Source organism: Gymnogyps californianus, chromosome 2, assembly GCF_018139145.2.
Source record: "Gymnogyps californianus isolate 813 chromosome 2, ASM1813914v2, whole genome shotgun sequence".
NCBI classification, from domain to species: domain Eukaryota; kingdom Metazoa; phylum Chordata; class Aves; order Accipitriformes; family Cathartidae; genus Gymnogyps; species Gymnogyps californianus.
In genome coordinates this window covers 124120601-124138684 of record NC_059472.1, presented here as the reverse complement: position 1 = coordinate 124138684, position 18084 = coordinate 124120601, and the positions used below count along the sequence as shown (strand labels likewise).

General features: G+C 36.4%; 1 protein-coding gene across 5 annotated transcripts in view; it reads right to left on the bottom strand.

Annotated features, from left to right (window-relative positions):
• The window catches only part of SLC4A7 (solute carrier family 4 member 7), a 94399-nt gene that overhangs the window by 40979 nt on the left and 35336 nt on the right, over nt 1–18084 (bottom strand). For all 5 annotated transcript variants that reach the window (XM_050892568.1, XM_050892572.1, XM_050892570.1 and 2 more), the window contains 3 exons: nt 5640–5783; nt 3285–3420; nt 2087–2247 (listed from right to left, as the gene is read on the bottom strand). In XM_050892568.1, the coding sequence (XP_050748525.1) occupies nt 2087–2247; nt 3285–3420; nt 5640–5783 (441 nt within the window). The remainder of the gene's footprint in view (nt 1–2086; nt 2248–3284; nt 3421–5639; nt 5784–18084) is intronic.

Sequence of the window (18084 nt, the reverse complement as noted above, 5' to 3'; positions counted from 1 at the left end):
TTTAATCTTTTTAAAAAAAAGTCTTTTCTTTACAAAGTCATCTTCAAGAATCCACAGAAAATTTTCAAAGATGTCACTAAACAAGCAAAAGGGAGAATAAGGAAAGCACAACATGCGGATCCAAAAGACAGTAATTACTAGTAGCATCATTTTAAGAAATAAGTTGCTTAATATTTTATAATTTACTGTCATTTACTTCAACTCTCAACGGTGACTGCCTTTCAAAAAAAGCATCTATGTATTCGACAACCCTCCATAGAAGTGAACACACAAACACGGAAACATAATAGAGAACAGACTTAAGACAGTCTTAACCTGGTGTTCCCTATTTTGAAAGTATACAACTATATAAAAGTGAAAGTTATTATAGAATGAGATAAATTCCCTAACTCCTCTGCCACCTTCAGATGCCCTAAGTTCCTGAGGCTCTCTACCAAACTTCATGCGATTCACATGCTTTAGAAGAGGACGTGTAAAACAAAAGCTAGTTACATCGTCTAAAACTAACTAATCGACTGTCAAACAACATCAAGTTTCGAAAGGGCATCTCATCAGTATGCTCACACCAGGAAAGAAAGCCTGCATGTCTGGGAAAAAGAGCCACTGTAATTTCTTAGCTGCCCCCCCCCCCTTTTTTAATTAATTAAAACAAAAACAACAACAACAACAACAACAAAAAAGACCTGCACAAATCAATACAAACCTATGTGACAACTTTTAAAATATATTTTGCCAGTCTTAACTGACGTATCAAGAATCTAACTGTACTGGTAAACTGCGGTTACATAGAACTTTTCACAAAGAAAAAAAAAAGGTTATGGCTCAGAATACCTTACAAACAAAATTATATGCAGCTAAGTCTCTGTCAGTACAGTGCAGCTTCCTTCTGGGATTACTGGCAACACACAGCCTTTTGTTATAGCTTCTCAAAAGGAAACCTGCCACCTTCTCCCTCCTGTTTTGAGTGAGAACCAAGAATACCTACTAGGTATTCCTGGCTCACGGAAACAAGACAACACATTTGTACGCCAAGGACTGTTATCTTACATGCTTTGTAATGGCACCTAAAATTAACTGGAAACAAATCCATGCAATCCCTTAAGACATCCTAGTTCCAACTAAAATACCTGCTATTAAAAGAGTGCCGTTTACACAGAATCAAGCAATAACTATTTTTCTTATGTACTAAGATTATTGCTAAATTCAATTATTAAAAATAAATCATAAACCAAAACATTACTTTTACAAACCATGTAATGAACACTCTTGCTCGGTAAGTCAGGAAAATAGGAAGGGAATACCAACTTCCTGAGTGAATTTCAAAGATTTCAAAACAAACCAAGAAAACATTTCAAGCACTGCCTAAGTTTTTAATGCCAAAACACCTTGTCCTTCACATACATGTTGGTCAGCCCTAAGCCTAGCATGATTCCTGAGAAGGCATTCCACTGTGTGCTACCTGTAGCAAGAGATACCAGGAAAATTATGTAAAACTAGTTCAAAGGCATTCAGGCTAAGCAGGTATATATATGTGAAAAAGTCTTCAAAGCTGATTTTATAGTATCCAAAATGACCATGTGATTAGTGAGGACACTCAACATAGTAGGTCAAACAACATGTACAAAATTTATTTCTGCTCACCTCTTATAAAGGTGAAAAAAATACCAGATGTGCAACAATCAACTGCACTAATGGCATCAAGTTAACATCAGCCAAGTTATGATTAATAATTATGGTACTAAAGTGCACAAATAAGTCCTAAAATGTTCTGGCAGATATTTACATTTCATCTGTAGAAACAAAGACAGAGAACACATTCAGGGATTAGAACATAAAGGCAAATTCTGGGCCTCATCCTAGAATATCTAATAAAGGAGGTCCTACTCATCCAGTGTAGCTCCTTGTAAGTGAAGTTTGTAGGATCAGCTCTTTACAACCAGATGAAGAAAACTGCAGTAAGCATGCACGTACCTGCTTCTTCAATATAGTATTTTCAAGAACATAAAAAGACACCATCAAAAACGTCTCAAGTTATAGATTAAAATGTAGGAAGAAAATATATTTAAAAAAAAAGTTTTGCTGCAACCTGCTATCTCATCTAGTGTGTTTGCTCTCATGTCCAACATGACCGTCCCATTAAGAATACAGCTTCGTAGTTCAAAGAGGCTGTGCAGAGACAGAGTTGCTACGTAAGGCTTGCTCCATCGATCACCACCATCTTCAACATCCTCTTCAAATTTCAGCCACCTGAAATGCACACACATATACATATTTCTGCTGGAAGACAGACAATTTGGCAAGCAATCCCATTCTTCCCTGTAACTTCTGTATGACACAGAACAGGAAATCCCATCAGCTCATACCAGCTTTCATTTTCTCAGACAACCCAACTGATTGACAGTCACAACATTTTTATCAGACCTTTTAACCACACTCAACTGTTTTAATTTTCGCCCATTTTGTTTCTTTTGGTTTGAAGAATACCTGTCTATTCATGAGTTCTTGTGAATAGTGTGGGACTGCGTCTTGTTACTTGATTTGCATATCTCTGTTTCATCGGTATTTTAGGATTAGAAAGCTGTCTGAAACACACCGTATACCATGTTCAAGTCTCCTAGGGTACTAAGTCAGACATTTAAGAGCTAGGTAATACCAATATGTGTGACTATAAATTGATCTTGATTCTGACTCACAGGCATTATGTAAATTGAACTTCTGCAAAAGCTAGCATGCAATATGGTAATTAGAAGTACTGAATGCAGAAGAATTTATTACAACGCATGTGTAGAAGGAAGCAACTTAACCAATATGGGCCAAAAATAGTCGTGGCATCCTGTAATGTTCATGCATGCAATTTGCAAAAAATTAATTAAATACTACCCAAGAAGAACATATGTAAATACCCAATTTTCTATGTTTGAGTGAAAAAAGATTGACACTAATTTATCAGCAATAATAGAGCTAAGAGATTTCTGAGATTGTAAATACCATGCTCCATGGCTGAACACGTGTATTTGTAACTAAACACAGTTGTACCTTTCACAATGCTTGGCATGATCAGTTTTAGCAAAGTCAACGCAGCACGAGTGAGACTGAGGGTCTCTTGAGAAACCATACTGATTCTTCCAGAGTTGGACAAAAAGAACAGAAGTTTTGATTTGCTGAGCATGAATTGAGTGAACAACTCCTATAGTTCATGAAAATTCTAACGTAGACCTGGTTTCCAGTTCTTTGAAATAAAATCACTAGGAGATATACCTTGAAACAATCTACTTTTAGCATACCTAGCCGTTTCTTTCCATTCATATTCTTCTCCATCCCTGAAGCAAAGTTCATCCATTTCAGTGAAGAGATCATGGGGAATGTGTTCATCATCATCTTCAGTACCCAAGATAAACTGCACTCGTTGGGATGGCGTGTCTTAAAGAAAAGGAGAAACGGAACAATTAAAAGAATTCATACTTCTATTATGCAAGAGACACCACATAGTTAAATCTCCTGCTCTCAGAAATATGCAGCACAATATCCTCTTCAAGAGGGAAGAGGAACACAAGAAACATGGACATTTCTTTAAAAGGAGGCCCTTTAAAATTTTTCATTGTTTCTGAAAACAAAACATCTGGAAATTTAGGTTTACATAACGCAATAAAGTATTTTTAGCTCTTCTATAGATTAACAATATGAAAATAAACCTCAACAGCAAAATTGGTAAAAAAGTAAAAATTAATATACCAAAGGGCTAGAAACCTTGTTTTCACTTTGAGAACAAAATTAATGATACCATCATGACACAGACGGGGGGGGGGGGGGGGGGGGGGGGGGGGGGGGGGGGGGGGGGGGGGGGGGGGGGGGCGCGACAAACCACCAAAACAGGCTGACAGAAACAGCTAGCCTGACTTAGAGATTGGTTGCCCGAGTAATAGTTCAAGATGCTAAACAGCTGGCTTTTTTTTTTTCTCTACATAGTGGGTACCCAGGCACTCATATTGTTAGAGCAGCAGATTTTTCAACAGCCTGTTGCTACTTACATAGGATGGAAAAAACTATTAACTTTCTCATTGCATGGTTGGAGGACTGTACACAAATTAGCATAGGAAAGTAGAAATTACACAGCTAAAATGTTGAGGAAATATTTTAACTTCTCATAGTATAATGCCTAGTGGAACAGGCTCAGTAATAACTTGTAACAAAATTTAGCTATCTTTATTGATTAAATACAGGTAGTGGACTTCACTGCTATGAGCAAAACTTTAAAAAAAAAAAACAAACACACATGGTTATTTTTAATACCTATACACAGATCTTGTTTCAACTCAAGGGAGAACTTTCAAATTACAAGGGTTCAATAATGTAGTAATCGCAATGTTATCTCAAGGAAGGTCAGAGATAGAAAATCCAGGTAAATCTCAATTTTAAAAATTTTACTTTATTCACTGAAACATCACTGTCACAGCTGCTAGATGTGAACATACAACTGTATGCTTCCACTGCAGAAGGAAGATCGCCTTTTAGATTTAGACATTAAGATCTGAATTACTAATAAACTTCATTCAGAACTGAATTTTGCTTTTGGATTGTTGTTCTGGCGTACATCATCATCCAATAACATAATTCTGAAGCGAGCTCTTTAATATAAACAACATTCATTATCAATGAAGGTCTACAGCAAATTGTTTCTGTCCCAAAACCAACATACTCCAAGAATCCTGCCACATCCTGTGTATCAAGGATAGAGAAGTAGCCAGAAGAGAGAAGTGAATTTCTATCTATTTAATATTACTTGCTGCTTCAGAACTTTTACAGCAAGACTCGACAAACGTAAGATCAAATGATAGTAATTTGTATTTAGGAGAGGAAGTTTTGAAGATGGATGAAACTAAGAACTATAGGAGAATCGTAAAACAAGACTTGTCAAAGCATTCCTGTTTGAAAACTCCTTTGTTTCAGGGAACTGGTCCCATGTAGAACATGGTTCTAGTCATAGAAAGGTGACAGTGAACAGTGTAGTGTCCATGGCTGAAGGGGAACATTGCACCGTAACTTTCCCATTCATTACAGTCTAGGAATCAAAGTGGGTTTCAGGTCTTGAAGAAAAACTGGTAAGAGTACTGCCAAATACTTTCATTTCAGAGAATGATATGACAAGGCCAGGGGGGTCAGTGTCTGATCCAAAACTTAGGAGGCAGTACAATTCCTTTACTAACAGACAGTAAGAAGGCTGAAGTAAATGTTTTCATAGACCATTGATCAAATTACTATGGCAAATGCTGCTTCACAGCTATATTCATACTTTCAAAAATTTTGAGTGAGAGAGGAAGAATACAAGACTACACAATCTGAAAAAAGGCGTCTAATTTAAATAACACCTATTTTTATGCTACAGGCGAGTATTACGAAGCTCTAGTCTAACCTATTCAGTGCAGGCTGCTGAACATTCATGCAGACACCTGGATGAAGTCCAACAGCTTATGATTTAGATAAAACATGACCACAAAATCGTTGCCTGATAGTACACAGAAAGACATTAATTACAGTGAGAATTAAAGAAACAGCACAAAACGAACAACATTTAAGCACAGAGTAACTACTACAAGTTTATTTTCAAGCAACACAAAGAACTCGCACAGTAGATTTCTTACCATATGATGGAGATTCTCGGCCATCCTCTCTGTCAGTTTCTTTTTCTTTTTTTCTTCTGTGATGCCTGTGCCCACGATGTCTATGCCGTCGACGGCCTTGCTTTCCAAATGGGACATGAACTCCAATATACACAGCTCTGTGGCCTTTTCAAAAGAGTTTAAAAGGAAACAATTAAACAAAAACTGACCTCCTGCCCAAATTTAGTGTCTTAGTCAAAAAGACAAGGAGTTTGACAAAAAGAAACCCAAAAGCACTTGGCAAAACTACCTTTAGTGAACTAATATTACCATTTCCTTTCTGTTCTTCCCCGGTGTCAAGGAACTAGTGCTACGCTAATCTCCCTGATAAACTGGGCCACATTCTTTTCAGTTTAAGAACTCAGTTGTGAAACAAGTAATATAGAAACACAAGCTTGACCTGTAACACTGAAAGAAGCTACCTGATAAACACCAGGGCAAGGCAGAGAAATTACATGATACTTCTCTTGTTTGCAGGGATTCATATCAGGATAGTTGTTACAATGGCAAGACGTAATCTCCTAGTTCAGTTTATGAACTTCATTAAGAAATTGCCCATCGTTTAGAGTCTGCAAGGAGTCTTCTCTGCTTGAATGAACTGCCAATACTTCTTCAAGTAGCATGTGACACATCTAGGTGAACCAGATGTTCAACTATATGATTAATTTAGTATCAGTTTAGGAGCGTAAAAGGAACTTATATTTGGAAATGTATGTCAAAACATCAAATAACTTACAGAGAAGGTTGGGGGGGGAGTTCTATTCTAGAGTTTTTTAATAAATTTAGGTAGCGCCTCCTCAATTTAATACATACTGCTCTTTAAAACACGTACTTTCAACATCTTGTTTTTCCTTTGACCTTTCACATTAAGGCAATACTAGCATCAACAACTTGGCAAAAGAAATCAATCAACAGAGTGTTATGAACATATTACTACCATGTCTCCTGTAATGGAGTTAGCATATACAATAACCTTTTCAATTCCTTTTTAAACAAACAATCTCCGGAAGAGACACATTAACTATAAGCCTGGAGGTTAACACTAAATACTTTGTTTCATACTGTACAAGAGTTATTACAGAAGACTGACATTAACAAAAGGAAAAGGAAGTGGTTTTCCAGCTCTTAGAGAGATGCAAATTCAGAAAATTTATAGAAAACAAGCAAGCCCTAGCAGTTGTGACTGTACACATAAATGCACATATATATGCATGTATAGCACACACACACTAGATTAAGGATATTGAAAAATTCTGGTGATTACAGAGCTTTAAAGAAATAAAAAGTGGTAGTATGTCAAACTTGTTTTCCAAGAAAAGAATCTCTAAGCTCAAAAAGATACACAAAAAACTTTTACAAAGCAGTACTTTTACAGTGCTACATGAGTAAAAAGACTAAGCAAAAATCAGTAATAATGCATGAGTAAGTTCAACGTTTAATTAGTTTGGTCAAGATTCCTTTTCAAATTACAAGACTTGATTCTTGACAGACTTCCAACACTATTTTTAATTAGAGTCGACTGACTGGCACTATGACCAAAGCTGAAATTAAGCATATTAAAAGCTATGTTTCCATGTAAGAGTGGAAAACAGATTAATTTGTTGAAGCATTCTGCAGTCCTATTTATAGAGAGACACTTTACTTTCATGAGCTTCTTCCAACAAGAACACTCAGCCCCTGCTGGGCAGCCTGACCTCCACCCTCCACAACTACTATGCACAATGCAATTCCCAGAGAAATTAATGCAAATGTGACACCTAAACATAAATCAATGCACTTAATATATAATATGACTAGGTGGCACCATTGACAATGGTCATGTTACTGATACCATCGTGATACAATAATCTTATGTACAGGGAAAGCAAAAGTACTAGGTTCAAAAATAGCTGCATTACGCGCCAGACCCCACTCAAAGCTGCCTGGTGCAACCAAGTGACCCACCACTCACTCCAAATGCTGTTATCATCCCTATTAGGATTTTTGATTTATTTTATATATTCAATTAGCAAGTATTAAACTATAGCTATATATACAGTTAAACAGTTTTATTTGTCATCAGTGTTTGATTTTTTGCAGGAACTATTTTTTCCTAAGAGAAACTCAAACATATTTCTAGTAGTAGAGCATTTTATATTTTCAGCTTGTTTTAATATTCTTAATAAGACTGTTTTAAGCATGTGTTTTGATAATTGCACCAAAAAAACTTGCAGATTATTACTTTCTAGAAAATTGCAGGAATCTGAAATTGTTCAAAATTTTACTTTCTGAAAAATTAGGACTAGTTCTACATTTTGGTCTCTTGCTGTTCCCATGAATTAAGACAAAAATCCCGCATTGCTTTCCGTACTAAAGAACAAACAAAAATCCCATACAATTTTTTTCAAGAGCCTCCATCTTTAACAATTCACCCTGCTATTGCAAAAATTAGCATTTGTAATAGTGTGATCATTTCCATAGTCAAAGACCATGTTGCTGCATGGAGGAGAGGTGGAACAAGGAAACGAGAAGTCTATCTCCTATTACAAAACTCCAGTCTGACTGAAAATTTTTTTCAATACAGAAGTTTGGAGGAGAGCAGATACATTGCAAAGGAACAGGTAAAAGCTAGGGAAAACCAAGCTGAAATAAGCAACAAACTGAAGGTGCTTTTAAACAACCTGCAACCATAGCAAATGGCTTTCCTACCCAAAATGCACTGACCTCTCAGCTATCACTATGTCCAGGTGCCTCATAGCTGCTCCAAGGCACACCAAGGAGGCACTGCCAACTTAGTCCTCAACTTGGGCAGCCAGCCCACAACAAACATACAGTATTTCTTTAAAGTGCCTTCTCACTACCCTAACAGATTAGAGTATCACAAAAACATGGGGAACAGGCTAGCAATGGGTTATCCTACCCTTCAGCCCATACTGCCCAGAAGCGACTATTGTGTGAATGGCTATTTCCTCATGTAGACACTGTCTTGTAGGCAAATGTAAAACAAGAATACCTTCCCCAAATCACTTCTGTATAAGCAAAGTGATCAGACTGCTACACCTGCAACTGTATTTTGGTACTCATGTGAAATGCTGATGAGCAAGATGATTTTCAGCAATTAAGTAAAATGCATTACAATCCAGTGTAATCTATCAGAATAACTTCAAGAAAAAACCTGATGTTGAAAAAGAGCCTCTGAATTTTGTTTTCTTTTTCAGAGCAAGCATGGGGGGTGGCAGTGTAACAGACTAACCAAGAAAAGTTTGGCTAGTGCAAACAGCAGCTTATGACTTATTCAACTCCAAAAGGTAGGACAAAACTGCATAATAAAAGTTGGACAAGCTTAACCTTAATTCTAACTCCACAAAGCAAAGCACTGAGAAGCCCTCTAAAAATAAAGACAGCTTTACTGAATATGTGTTCGCTTAAGTTTCATTATTCAGATAGGAGTAATTAACATTTGCAGATGGACAGATAAAGATTTACTTACAAACAAAATTTACAAGGAAAAACAAAACAAAAACACAGGGATTTTTTTCCTTCATTCCCAATGAATTGGGCAAAACAACTTACAGTTCCCTTCACCCTGGCCCAAAAAAAAAAAGGCCAGAAAGGAAAGTAGTAATAGCAATGGAGAAAAAGTTAACTCTAAAAAGGTTGGAATTCATATTACTAGCATCAGTGTTATTTCTAAAAGGAACACAACCTTTTACTTGAATATTGTTTTTAAAAGCTTGAAAGGTACAATTATGTGACCTTCAAAGCTTTATTCACACAAACATCTGTACCACAGTACCACTGTCAAGCAAAGCTTGTTATAGAATTACTTTAAACCAATAACCAATTGAATTAGTAGACTGCCCTATACTAAATTTAGTAATACAAAGCTCAAGAGATAATTGTTCATTTTAATCTAACATGACTTTATCCAAGCTTAGCTGTTCAAATCCACCAAGAGTATTTACTACTTAGGGTCCTTATCAGTATGAAACAAATTTAAATGTTAAGAGCTTGTTACAGGTCTCCATCACATGGTCGGTCTTACTCCAAAAGACAGTTTATATCAAGTCCTATAAAACTGACAGAATAGAAAATGCTCTGTTCAAGTTCCCTGATTTCTCCCCAAAGCCCCTAAGAAAATGGTAATAGAAGACTTCTAAAGCCCAAGAGAGATCAAAAACATGTACCCAAAAATGCTCTGATGTGGCAACCCTATAAGTACAATTCCACACACAACTTTTTTCTAACCATCATTTTGTTAGCTAGATGCCTTTTAAGCTTCATACAAAGGAGGACATTCTTCCCATGTTAACAAGGGAAAGCAAAGAAAATCAAGTTAATATCTATGTGAATTCTCAAATCCTGCTACTTAGAAATTTGAACTGCAGAGATCATATATTAATTACGGTTGTAAGGGACATCTGGAGGCGGGCTATCTGGTCCAATCTTGCTCAAAGTATAGCCAGCTTCAAAGCTGAAGCCATCTTTTTGATCAGGTTGGTCAGGATGACAACCAGCCAAGCTTTGAGTATCTGTAAGGATAGATACTCTACAGCCTCTCCGGGCAACCTATTCCAACGTATAACAACATACTGCATGAAAAAAATTTCCTAATATCAATCAGCACTTCCAATATTGCATCTTGTGTGTGCCCCCCCCACCCTTTCACTATGCACCTCCAACAAGAGTCTGACTCCATCTTCTCAATAGGCTCCCAACAGTCTGCTGAAGACAAAAACTTCGTGACAAGAATTACTGTTTTTCAAAAAATCTTCAAATAATAATCTGAAGATAGATCATTTATTTTACACAGAAGCCTTTATTTAATCAAATAATGTCATAACCTATCTTGTCCCAGCATGGAGCTTTCCAGTATGGAAAACCTGGAGGATCTGCAAGAGAGATCTTCATCTGTTCCTTAAGACCATAAAACGGGAAAAAAAGCAGCTGTTCGATGTCTTCTAACTCACACCCCCAAACACATTACCCTAGTAGGAAGTATTTGAAATCTATCATCATCTCATGCCTTGACATTAATTCCCCTTACATCACAGGAAGTACTTGTACACACAAAAATAAGCTCAATGCAATTTATTAGCACAACTTCTACCTCTTCTGTCACAGGTCTGCTCCAAAGGTAGAAGCACACAAATGGGAAAAATAATCTTAGGTGGATGGAAGAAGTAAAGAGTGAGAACAAGTCAGTCTTTTCATGCCCCAAAAAACTTCACAGCCCAAAGGTCTTCTCCAAATATTCTCTGCTCTGGTGAAACTTAAGGAACAAGCAGAATCCCTCATTTATACACACCCCCCTTTCGTTCAAAGTTAATTTATTTATAATGAAAATTCTGAAAATTCACTTAAGTCAGTAATTCACTGAAAATAGTGCTACTATGCTAATCCTCTGATTTTCTAATTAAAAGTAATGCCACATTTCTGAAGTATGCAATTAAATGTACAATTTAATATTGATAGTAAAGTTCTTAGTGTGAGACACAAACTAAATATTTAAAAATAAACAGTAGTATTTTAGCTTATTTTATGAACTTCTCTCAAACGAAACATTCCCAAGAAATAACAAAGTTATTTTCTAAGGAATTAATGTAGTAAAAGCGAATATAAAACATTTTAATATAATCTTGGTCTTGTATGCATGAACTGACTATAAAAAAAGCCCTATTACCAAGGGTTCTTTTTCTGTGCTTTGTTAAAAGAATTATTTCACAAAAATTATCTCTTGCTTTGAGAATAAAACGTTTGAAATAAAATTTTCTAACCAAATCTGTATAAAGGAGTAAAGAAAACTCTTTCACGGGACAGTTACATGCCATAGCTGAAGCCCAAAAGTTCTCCACAGTGCAGCGTATTTTAGAATCGGTTAAACCTCCTGGGCTGTATTCTAAAACCTCCTGTTGCTCCTACTAATTAAGTATATCTGACAATATGCTCTTTATACTAAAATACTTGGATAGATAAAATTGAGAGGCATAATCCAAAAATCTAGTATGCACAGCATATGGTAAAGCAGCTCAGTAAGAGTGTTTTCTCACTACACAATGAAAGACAGCATCGTATTACAGTGACTGGCAGAAGCAGTAAATGCCAGATTTCTCATTACACACAGAAGTGATTTTTTTTCTGACTTAAAACCAAATATGAGTTGGTAGTTGCAGTCATAAGACAAAAATGCACTGAATATTTCTATTTGACACAATCAACAATATTCAAGAAGGCATTATCAGTAATTACGTTAGACATGCAGGTAGCAAGAGTAATAGGAAAAGCTTAGTGCCAGCTGACGGAGGTGCACAGGGATTCTGGCACAGTACGTCCACCCCAGGTCTTTGTGACTCACTGCCAGCACCGATCTCCCTCGCCTGGGAAAGGAGCCACCACCTGGTACCTGTGGGAGGGAGGACTAGCTGCCCTTGCATCGTACATCCAAGTCAGACCGTAGTTGGGCCCCACGCTTTATCTGAGCTGAAGGTTCTTGGTCCAGCCTGTCTCTGCAGCAGAGCTCAGGAAAAAGGATACATAACCAAGATAATTTCAAAGAGTTGTTTCTGTTGGAGGGGAGAAAGCCACGTTAATTCAAGCAAAAGTCCCATTAAGATCGAAGATTGCCCCTTCGTCCACTAATAAAGAAACCAACGTTCTCAGCCCTTCACGGATGCCATACCCTCTAAGGACACGAGGCTTCCACATTTGTAACAATGTGCTTGTAAAGTATTTCAAAAGAAACATTTGCAAAGAAGATTCTCCCACTTCATCAATGGGTCACAAACACATTCTCATTACAAATTTCATCAGATCTCTCTCTTGCACAACTGCTGCACACATCTTTAAATGGATCAGCCTGACCCCAAATGCATCTATTTCCTGATATTTTAAGATATGAAAAATAGTACAGAGGGAATCTTGCCTCATGTAAGGGTTACCCTTTCTAAGAAAGACTCAAACTTTCACACTTGCTTTATAAAATAAGAAATGTTCAGAAATCTAAAAAAAAAAAATTCACACTTTAAAAGGTTTAACTGCTGTGAAATATTAGCTTTCAGTGAATTGCAAGTGGACAAGTCATCCATTCAGAAAGACTTCTGACATCCATCAAGTCACAGGTTTAGCCAATTTTTGGAACAACTGATTTTAAAGGGATTAAAAATAGTAAGATAAATGTTATGAAAAGCCATCAAGAAACAATAGGCTGCAGAATCAAGTACAGTCTCCTATTTCTTCTGCCTCATCTCAAAAATTTTAAATTTGAGCAATCTGGGGCCATCAAGTTCACTTTAAGTTTTAAGTTTCAATTGGTGCTGTTTGGTAAAACTCCAGTTTTATGGCCATACTACTTGAGTAACAATTTTACGTATGTTTCAGATTATAAAACTGCAGTTAGTTACCTTTTTATAAAATTTCTGACACAATCAGAACAGAAACATTACATAATGTTCTCTCAGATAAAAAGTTTTAAAAAAACCTGTTAGGACACAGTTTATGTCATAAACTTTTAAAAAGCATTGCTTCCATCTTAGTCTGTTTTACATTAAATATTTATTTTATATCTTTATGTAAAAGGCATTTGTTTTGAATGGCATCCATTTTAAAAACAACTCTAAGAAGAAATGCTAAAATTAGCATGGACATTTCCCAAAACGCATTTTAAAGATTTAAGTATAGGCAAAGTTATTGTCCACTGCTGATTTTATCATGAACTCATTCAAGTTTAAAGCTGATTCACTCTGAAAAACCATTACTAAAGGACAGAAAATGTGATTGAACAGTTTTGTCTGTTTTGGAGGGTGATATTAGATAATCTAGCCTTACTTGTTAGAAATTGTAACAATTCAAGGGTATGCATATTCAGTACTGCCTTCTACCTCTACAGAAAAAGTAGTTGCATATTGAAAAGCTTATACTTTGCTGCATCATCTCCTTCAAAGATTATTTTCACCTAAGGTTCAGTATTTATATAAAGATCTTCTACTTCAGATTGGCTACATAAGAAGGGAAGCATAGCTAAAATGAATTTTATGATTCCCTACACATGTATTCCAGTTCCCATACAGAAATCACTGAAATTACTGAAGTCTGCACTTCCCATAAAGCAACACCTAGATCATAATACTAAAGCTAAGTCATTACAAAAGCTGTCTTTTCTGAGAATGTTTTCCTTACTTTAAAGCAGAATAGAATACCATACAGATTTATACGTCACATCTTCTAAACAAATATAAAACAGTAATACTATTGTTACTCTAATGTATGACTTACAATATATGCAAAAATGTTGCCTTAGTTTCAGTATGAATACTACTCCTCAGTCCCAACTCAGTCAGAAAGATTGTAAAGTTGGATAACTGCTTCTTTAGCAAGATAAAACATCCTGTCAACAGCCATTCATGAACTGGGGTATTTCCCTCAAAGATGAGGGAAACGGTGGTATCAAAACTGCTAAAAAAATTTAAGTTTATACAACTGTTATCTAATGAATTTTGGGGTGCACTAGTCTATGCTTCTTTCTATACTCAGCTCTTGTTAGGCTACCATCAAGAAGTCTCATAATGTAAAAAAAGAAAAAAGTCTCTTGTCTCAAGTAACTTCTGTTAAGCTTCACTTGCCAGGAGCTTACAGTCTTTCCAGTAATTTGCAAGCAATTTAACATGCAAGCAAAAATTTCAGACTTTATAGTAATTTGTAAGTACTGTGTTTGGAAGAATCAGAAGCAACTTCCAAAAAGAATGTTCTAGAAATTAGAAATAACCCCCTGCCTCCAAAACCAACAACACATCAACACTGAAAATTGTGTCTAGTCACTTTGGGTGCCCTATTGAGCTTTATGTCTACACAATCAGGTTGCCAACTTTCCCCTCTCAAAAGACAGTCTGAAAACGGTTTTGATAGCATTTGTTAAGGATCTACCTTTGTGATGAACACCACAAATAATAAAATAAAATAAGTTGAGGACAATTATTCTCTCTACACAGAAGTCTGAATATTGCATAAATGAACAGGACAAGAAGTCCTGCAGAACTTGCCTGTGGACTGTATAATGTGGGATTCCCATAGCAAAAGATATTATAACTAAATTTTCAACACATGTGTGACGAAGGTGTAGCAATGCAGCCTAATTCCAAAATTTACTTAATCAAGATTGCATTAAAAATCACGTTAGGAAAACACCCTCAATTTTTGTGACTTATAGAGAAGCACTGAGCACAGCTAACATTTATTTCTGAACGATAAGGACAAAATAATTTATCCTGCACCAGCTACTAGCACAACTGGTGTAAGTGGAACATTTTGTTGATGTTGCATGTGACTCAGAGCATATCTCATATACCTGACTAGCCGTACTGTATCTGAATAGACATGTTTTTGCTTGCTCGCAGTTCAACTCAAACTAAGGAGCGGGCAAGATCTTTCCAGTTCAGGGAGATCACTAGAGAGGATGGATGAAAGGTGGTCTGCAAGAATCATTAATGACCTTCCCAAATTATTTTTGTTTTCAGAAGCAGTTACACGTCACATTTTTCTACTTTTTGACCACATAAAAAGATACAACTTCATGAGAAATAGCATTTCAAAATTCTTTTTTCTGTTAAACACCGTTCTTTTCTAGGCCATTAAGGGGTCTCTTAAAGGTTCAAGCATTCATTCTGTAGTTTGAGAACCATAAGAAACCTGTTCTGCACTGCCTGTCTGAATTAGTACAGCCTATTACAGAACATAAAAACGTAAATACTAAGCACAATCTTAAAGCGCCAGCAGCTACAACGTCCTGTGGTATTACTTGTGTTTACCTGCTCCTGTACAACTTGTTTTCTTAAATGATTTTACAGAAACTATTCATGGGGTTTTGAACAATTACAATTTAGATGCATCTAAAAGGTAGAATAGTAAACCTGCCACCTGAAAAAAAAAAATCTTAGCAGTACATTCTACTACAAGTTGCCATATAAGTTCTCTTAGTTCCCCAAAGCCCCTTCATAATACTGAAACAATTTCTAACTACTCATAACACATTAAACTGCAAAACACTTGTAGAGCAAGTTTTCCAATTAGATATTAACAATATTCACTTCTAGAGGGGAAAAAATGCAGGATTATTTAATTACCTGTCCTTATCAACTAAGATTAACTGAAAAGGACAGCTGTTTTCTTAAAGGAAAAATAAGGCTCTAAACCACCAAGGTACCAGAGATAATAGGGTCACTTGAAATGTAAACACTACTTACACCTGCCACAGGATAGCGTGAGAGTAGAGTAGCTGTTAAATCATCTTAACTCTTGAAAGCTGCTTCTTGGATTTATGCCACACAAAACTAGTCTATTGAGACACACACTCTTGACCTCAGATTGTTTCTGGAACAAGACTTCTGTTAGGTGTAAACTCCTTATCTTTGCTATGCCTGTAACTGGTCTGCAATAACAACAGAATATAACCCTTTTCCCTTAAACTGTATCTAGTAAATGTATCCTCAAATCAAGCTGGAAAATTAACTACACATTTAAAAAGATAGGTCCTGGTAATATCAAGCCAAACATATTAACTCAGGTTTAAGAAAGCTTTCCTTAAACATTGATCTTAACAGAAAATGCCTTTTACAAGATGGCATGAAATACCTCTGCCATTACCATTCTCGCCTTACTTTGTTATTACTCTCATTCATGGCAGCTCAAAGAGTTTGGCATCAAGTTAAGAACATTAGGTGCTCTTAAAAATATTATTTTAAGATGTTATTCCCCTTTCTAGCTCTTCCATAAACTGACATTTGTTATTTCAAAGTGAGGCCTCACAGCTTCAGTAAAGAGCAGTACCTTTATTTAGTACAAACACAGCCTGCCCACAATTGCAGTTTACCATCTCTACCCATTTCTCTTTTACAGGAAGAGAGTTACGAAAACAAGTCGCCTGTGCCTAACCTTTCTAACCTAAACACTGTCACTCCAGATATGTACCACACTTTCCCAGCCACCATAAATAGAAAGCAGAGCTTGGGAAGCCCTAACTCCCAGATCTATTTTCCCCTTTAGCATCTGGCCCTCTTTCCATTAATATTTCATCACAAAATTTCCAGAAAATAGAAGTATCCAATACTGACAACACCAAGAAACCTTTGCTTTAGTATTAGTAGAAAAATTATGCCTTCTACAGCATCAAACCAATCAACATTAGTTTGTAGATGCTTTAAAGCAGTTAAATATCCCCTGTCCGTGCTGGCTCTTACAGCTATGGTGTGAAGCACCAAACCTGAACTGAATAAACTGCTTGCTACCTCTCCTTGAAAATGAATCAACACACACTTCTAGAAAGGTCCCAAATTCGTAGAACTACTTTTCAAGTCACCAGAAAAACAAGTTGGAAGACTGGACTGAAACAGTTTCAGGTCTTAAAACACTTACAATACCTAATGCTTGACTACAGGTCTTCCTAAGCCTACAAGAAAATGTTCACAAATCAGTACTGAAAAATAATACTTTCTGGAGGTTTTTTACTGCTTGCAGCCAACAATTCCATTTCTCCCCTTGTAAGATTTTAATACCAGAATTAAAAACAAAACCCCAAAATCCCACATACCTACTTTAATCATAATTGCTTATAAATAATGATCTCATAAACAAACAAAGCTGCAAGTTCACACAAATTTATCCTCTAAAACACTCTGAATCTCTTTTGTTGAACCTCAGAGAAGATAACTATACAAGTCATAAAGGTATGTAAGTGCAGTCGTTTATCTTTCATACAGGAAAGCAAAAACTTCTTGTTCTTACTCTGGAACAGCTTCCACTGACAAAAGTCAAAATACATGCCGTCCCTACCTTTCCCCATTCTACCATTTAAAAAAAAAAAAAAAAAAAAAACAAACCAAACACCAAAGGGCCAATTTTCTTACAAACACGTAAGATACTACAAAATATATGTAATTGCCAAAAATAACTCCTACTTACGTGTGAAAATGTGTGCCTATATGAAGCCTCAGATATGTGGTAATCCTATTGGAACACATTTTTTTTGTCAGATACTTACTAGCTACTTGTTTAACCTCTCTATAGCCAGCCCTCTCTCGCATTGAGACACTTACATTGAGTCACTCCAAAGAGAGTGAGAGGCAGCCAAAGGAAAGGTAAGGCTGCATAGCTAAGAGCAAGGTGAGGACAGCGAGATCTCCTCATCTCCTCCTTTCAATATGTGTTATGTTGACTCAATTGCTCATGAAACAGAAGTCTTGGTTTCACCTTAGTTTATTCTTTGGCCATGGGTAAGACAGGGCTATTTTCCACAGTCAGCAATGCAAGTGCTTAAATTGCCTCAAGCAGCCTGAACCTCCTCCCTTCCCACCCAGTATCTTGTGTAACTACAGTGTTGTATTAGCTGAAGCACTCCGTGAATGTGCTACGAAAGAGACCGGGGAAGTGATCTGCCTGAATGTTCCCATGTCACTCTTCA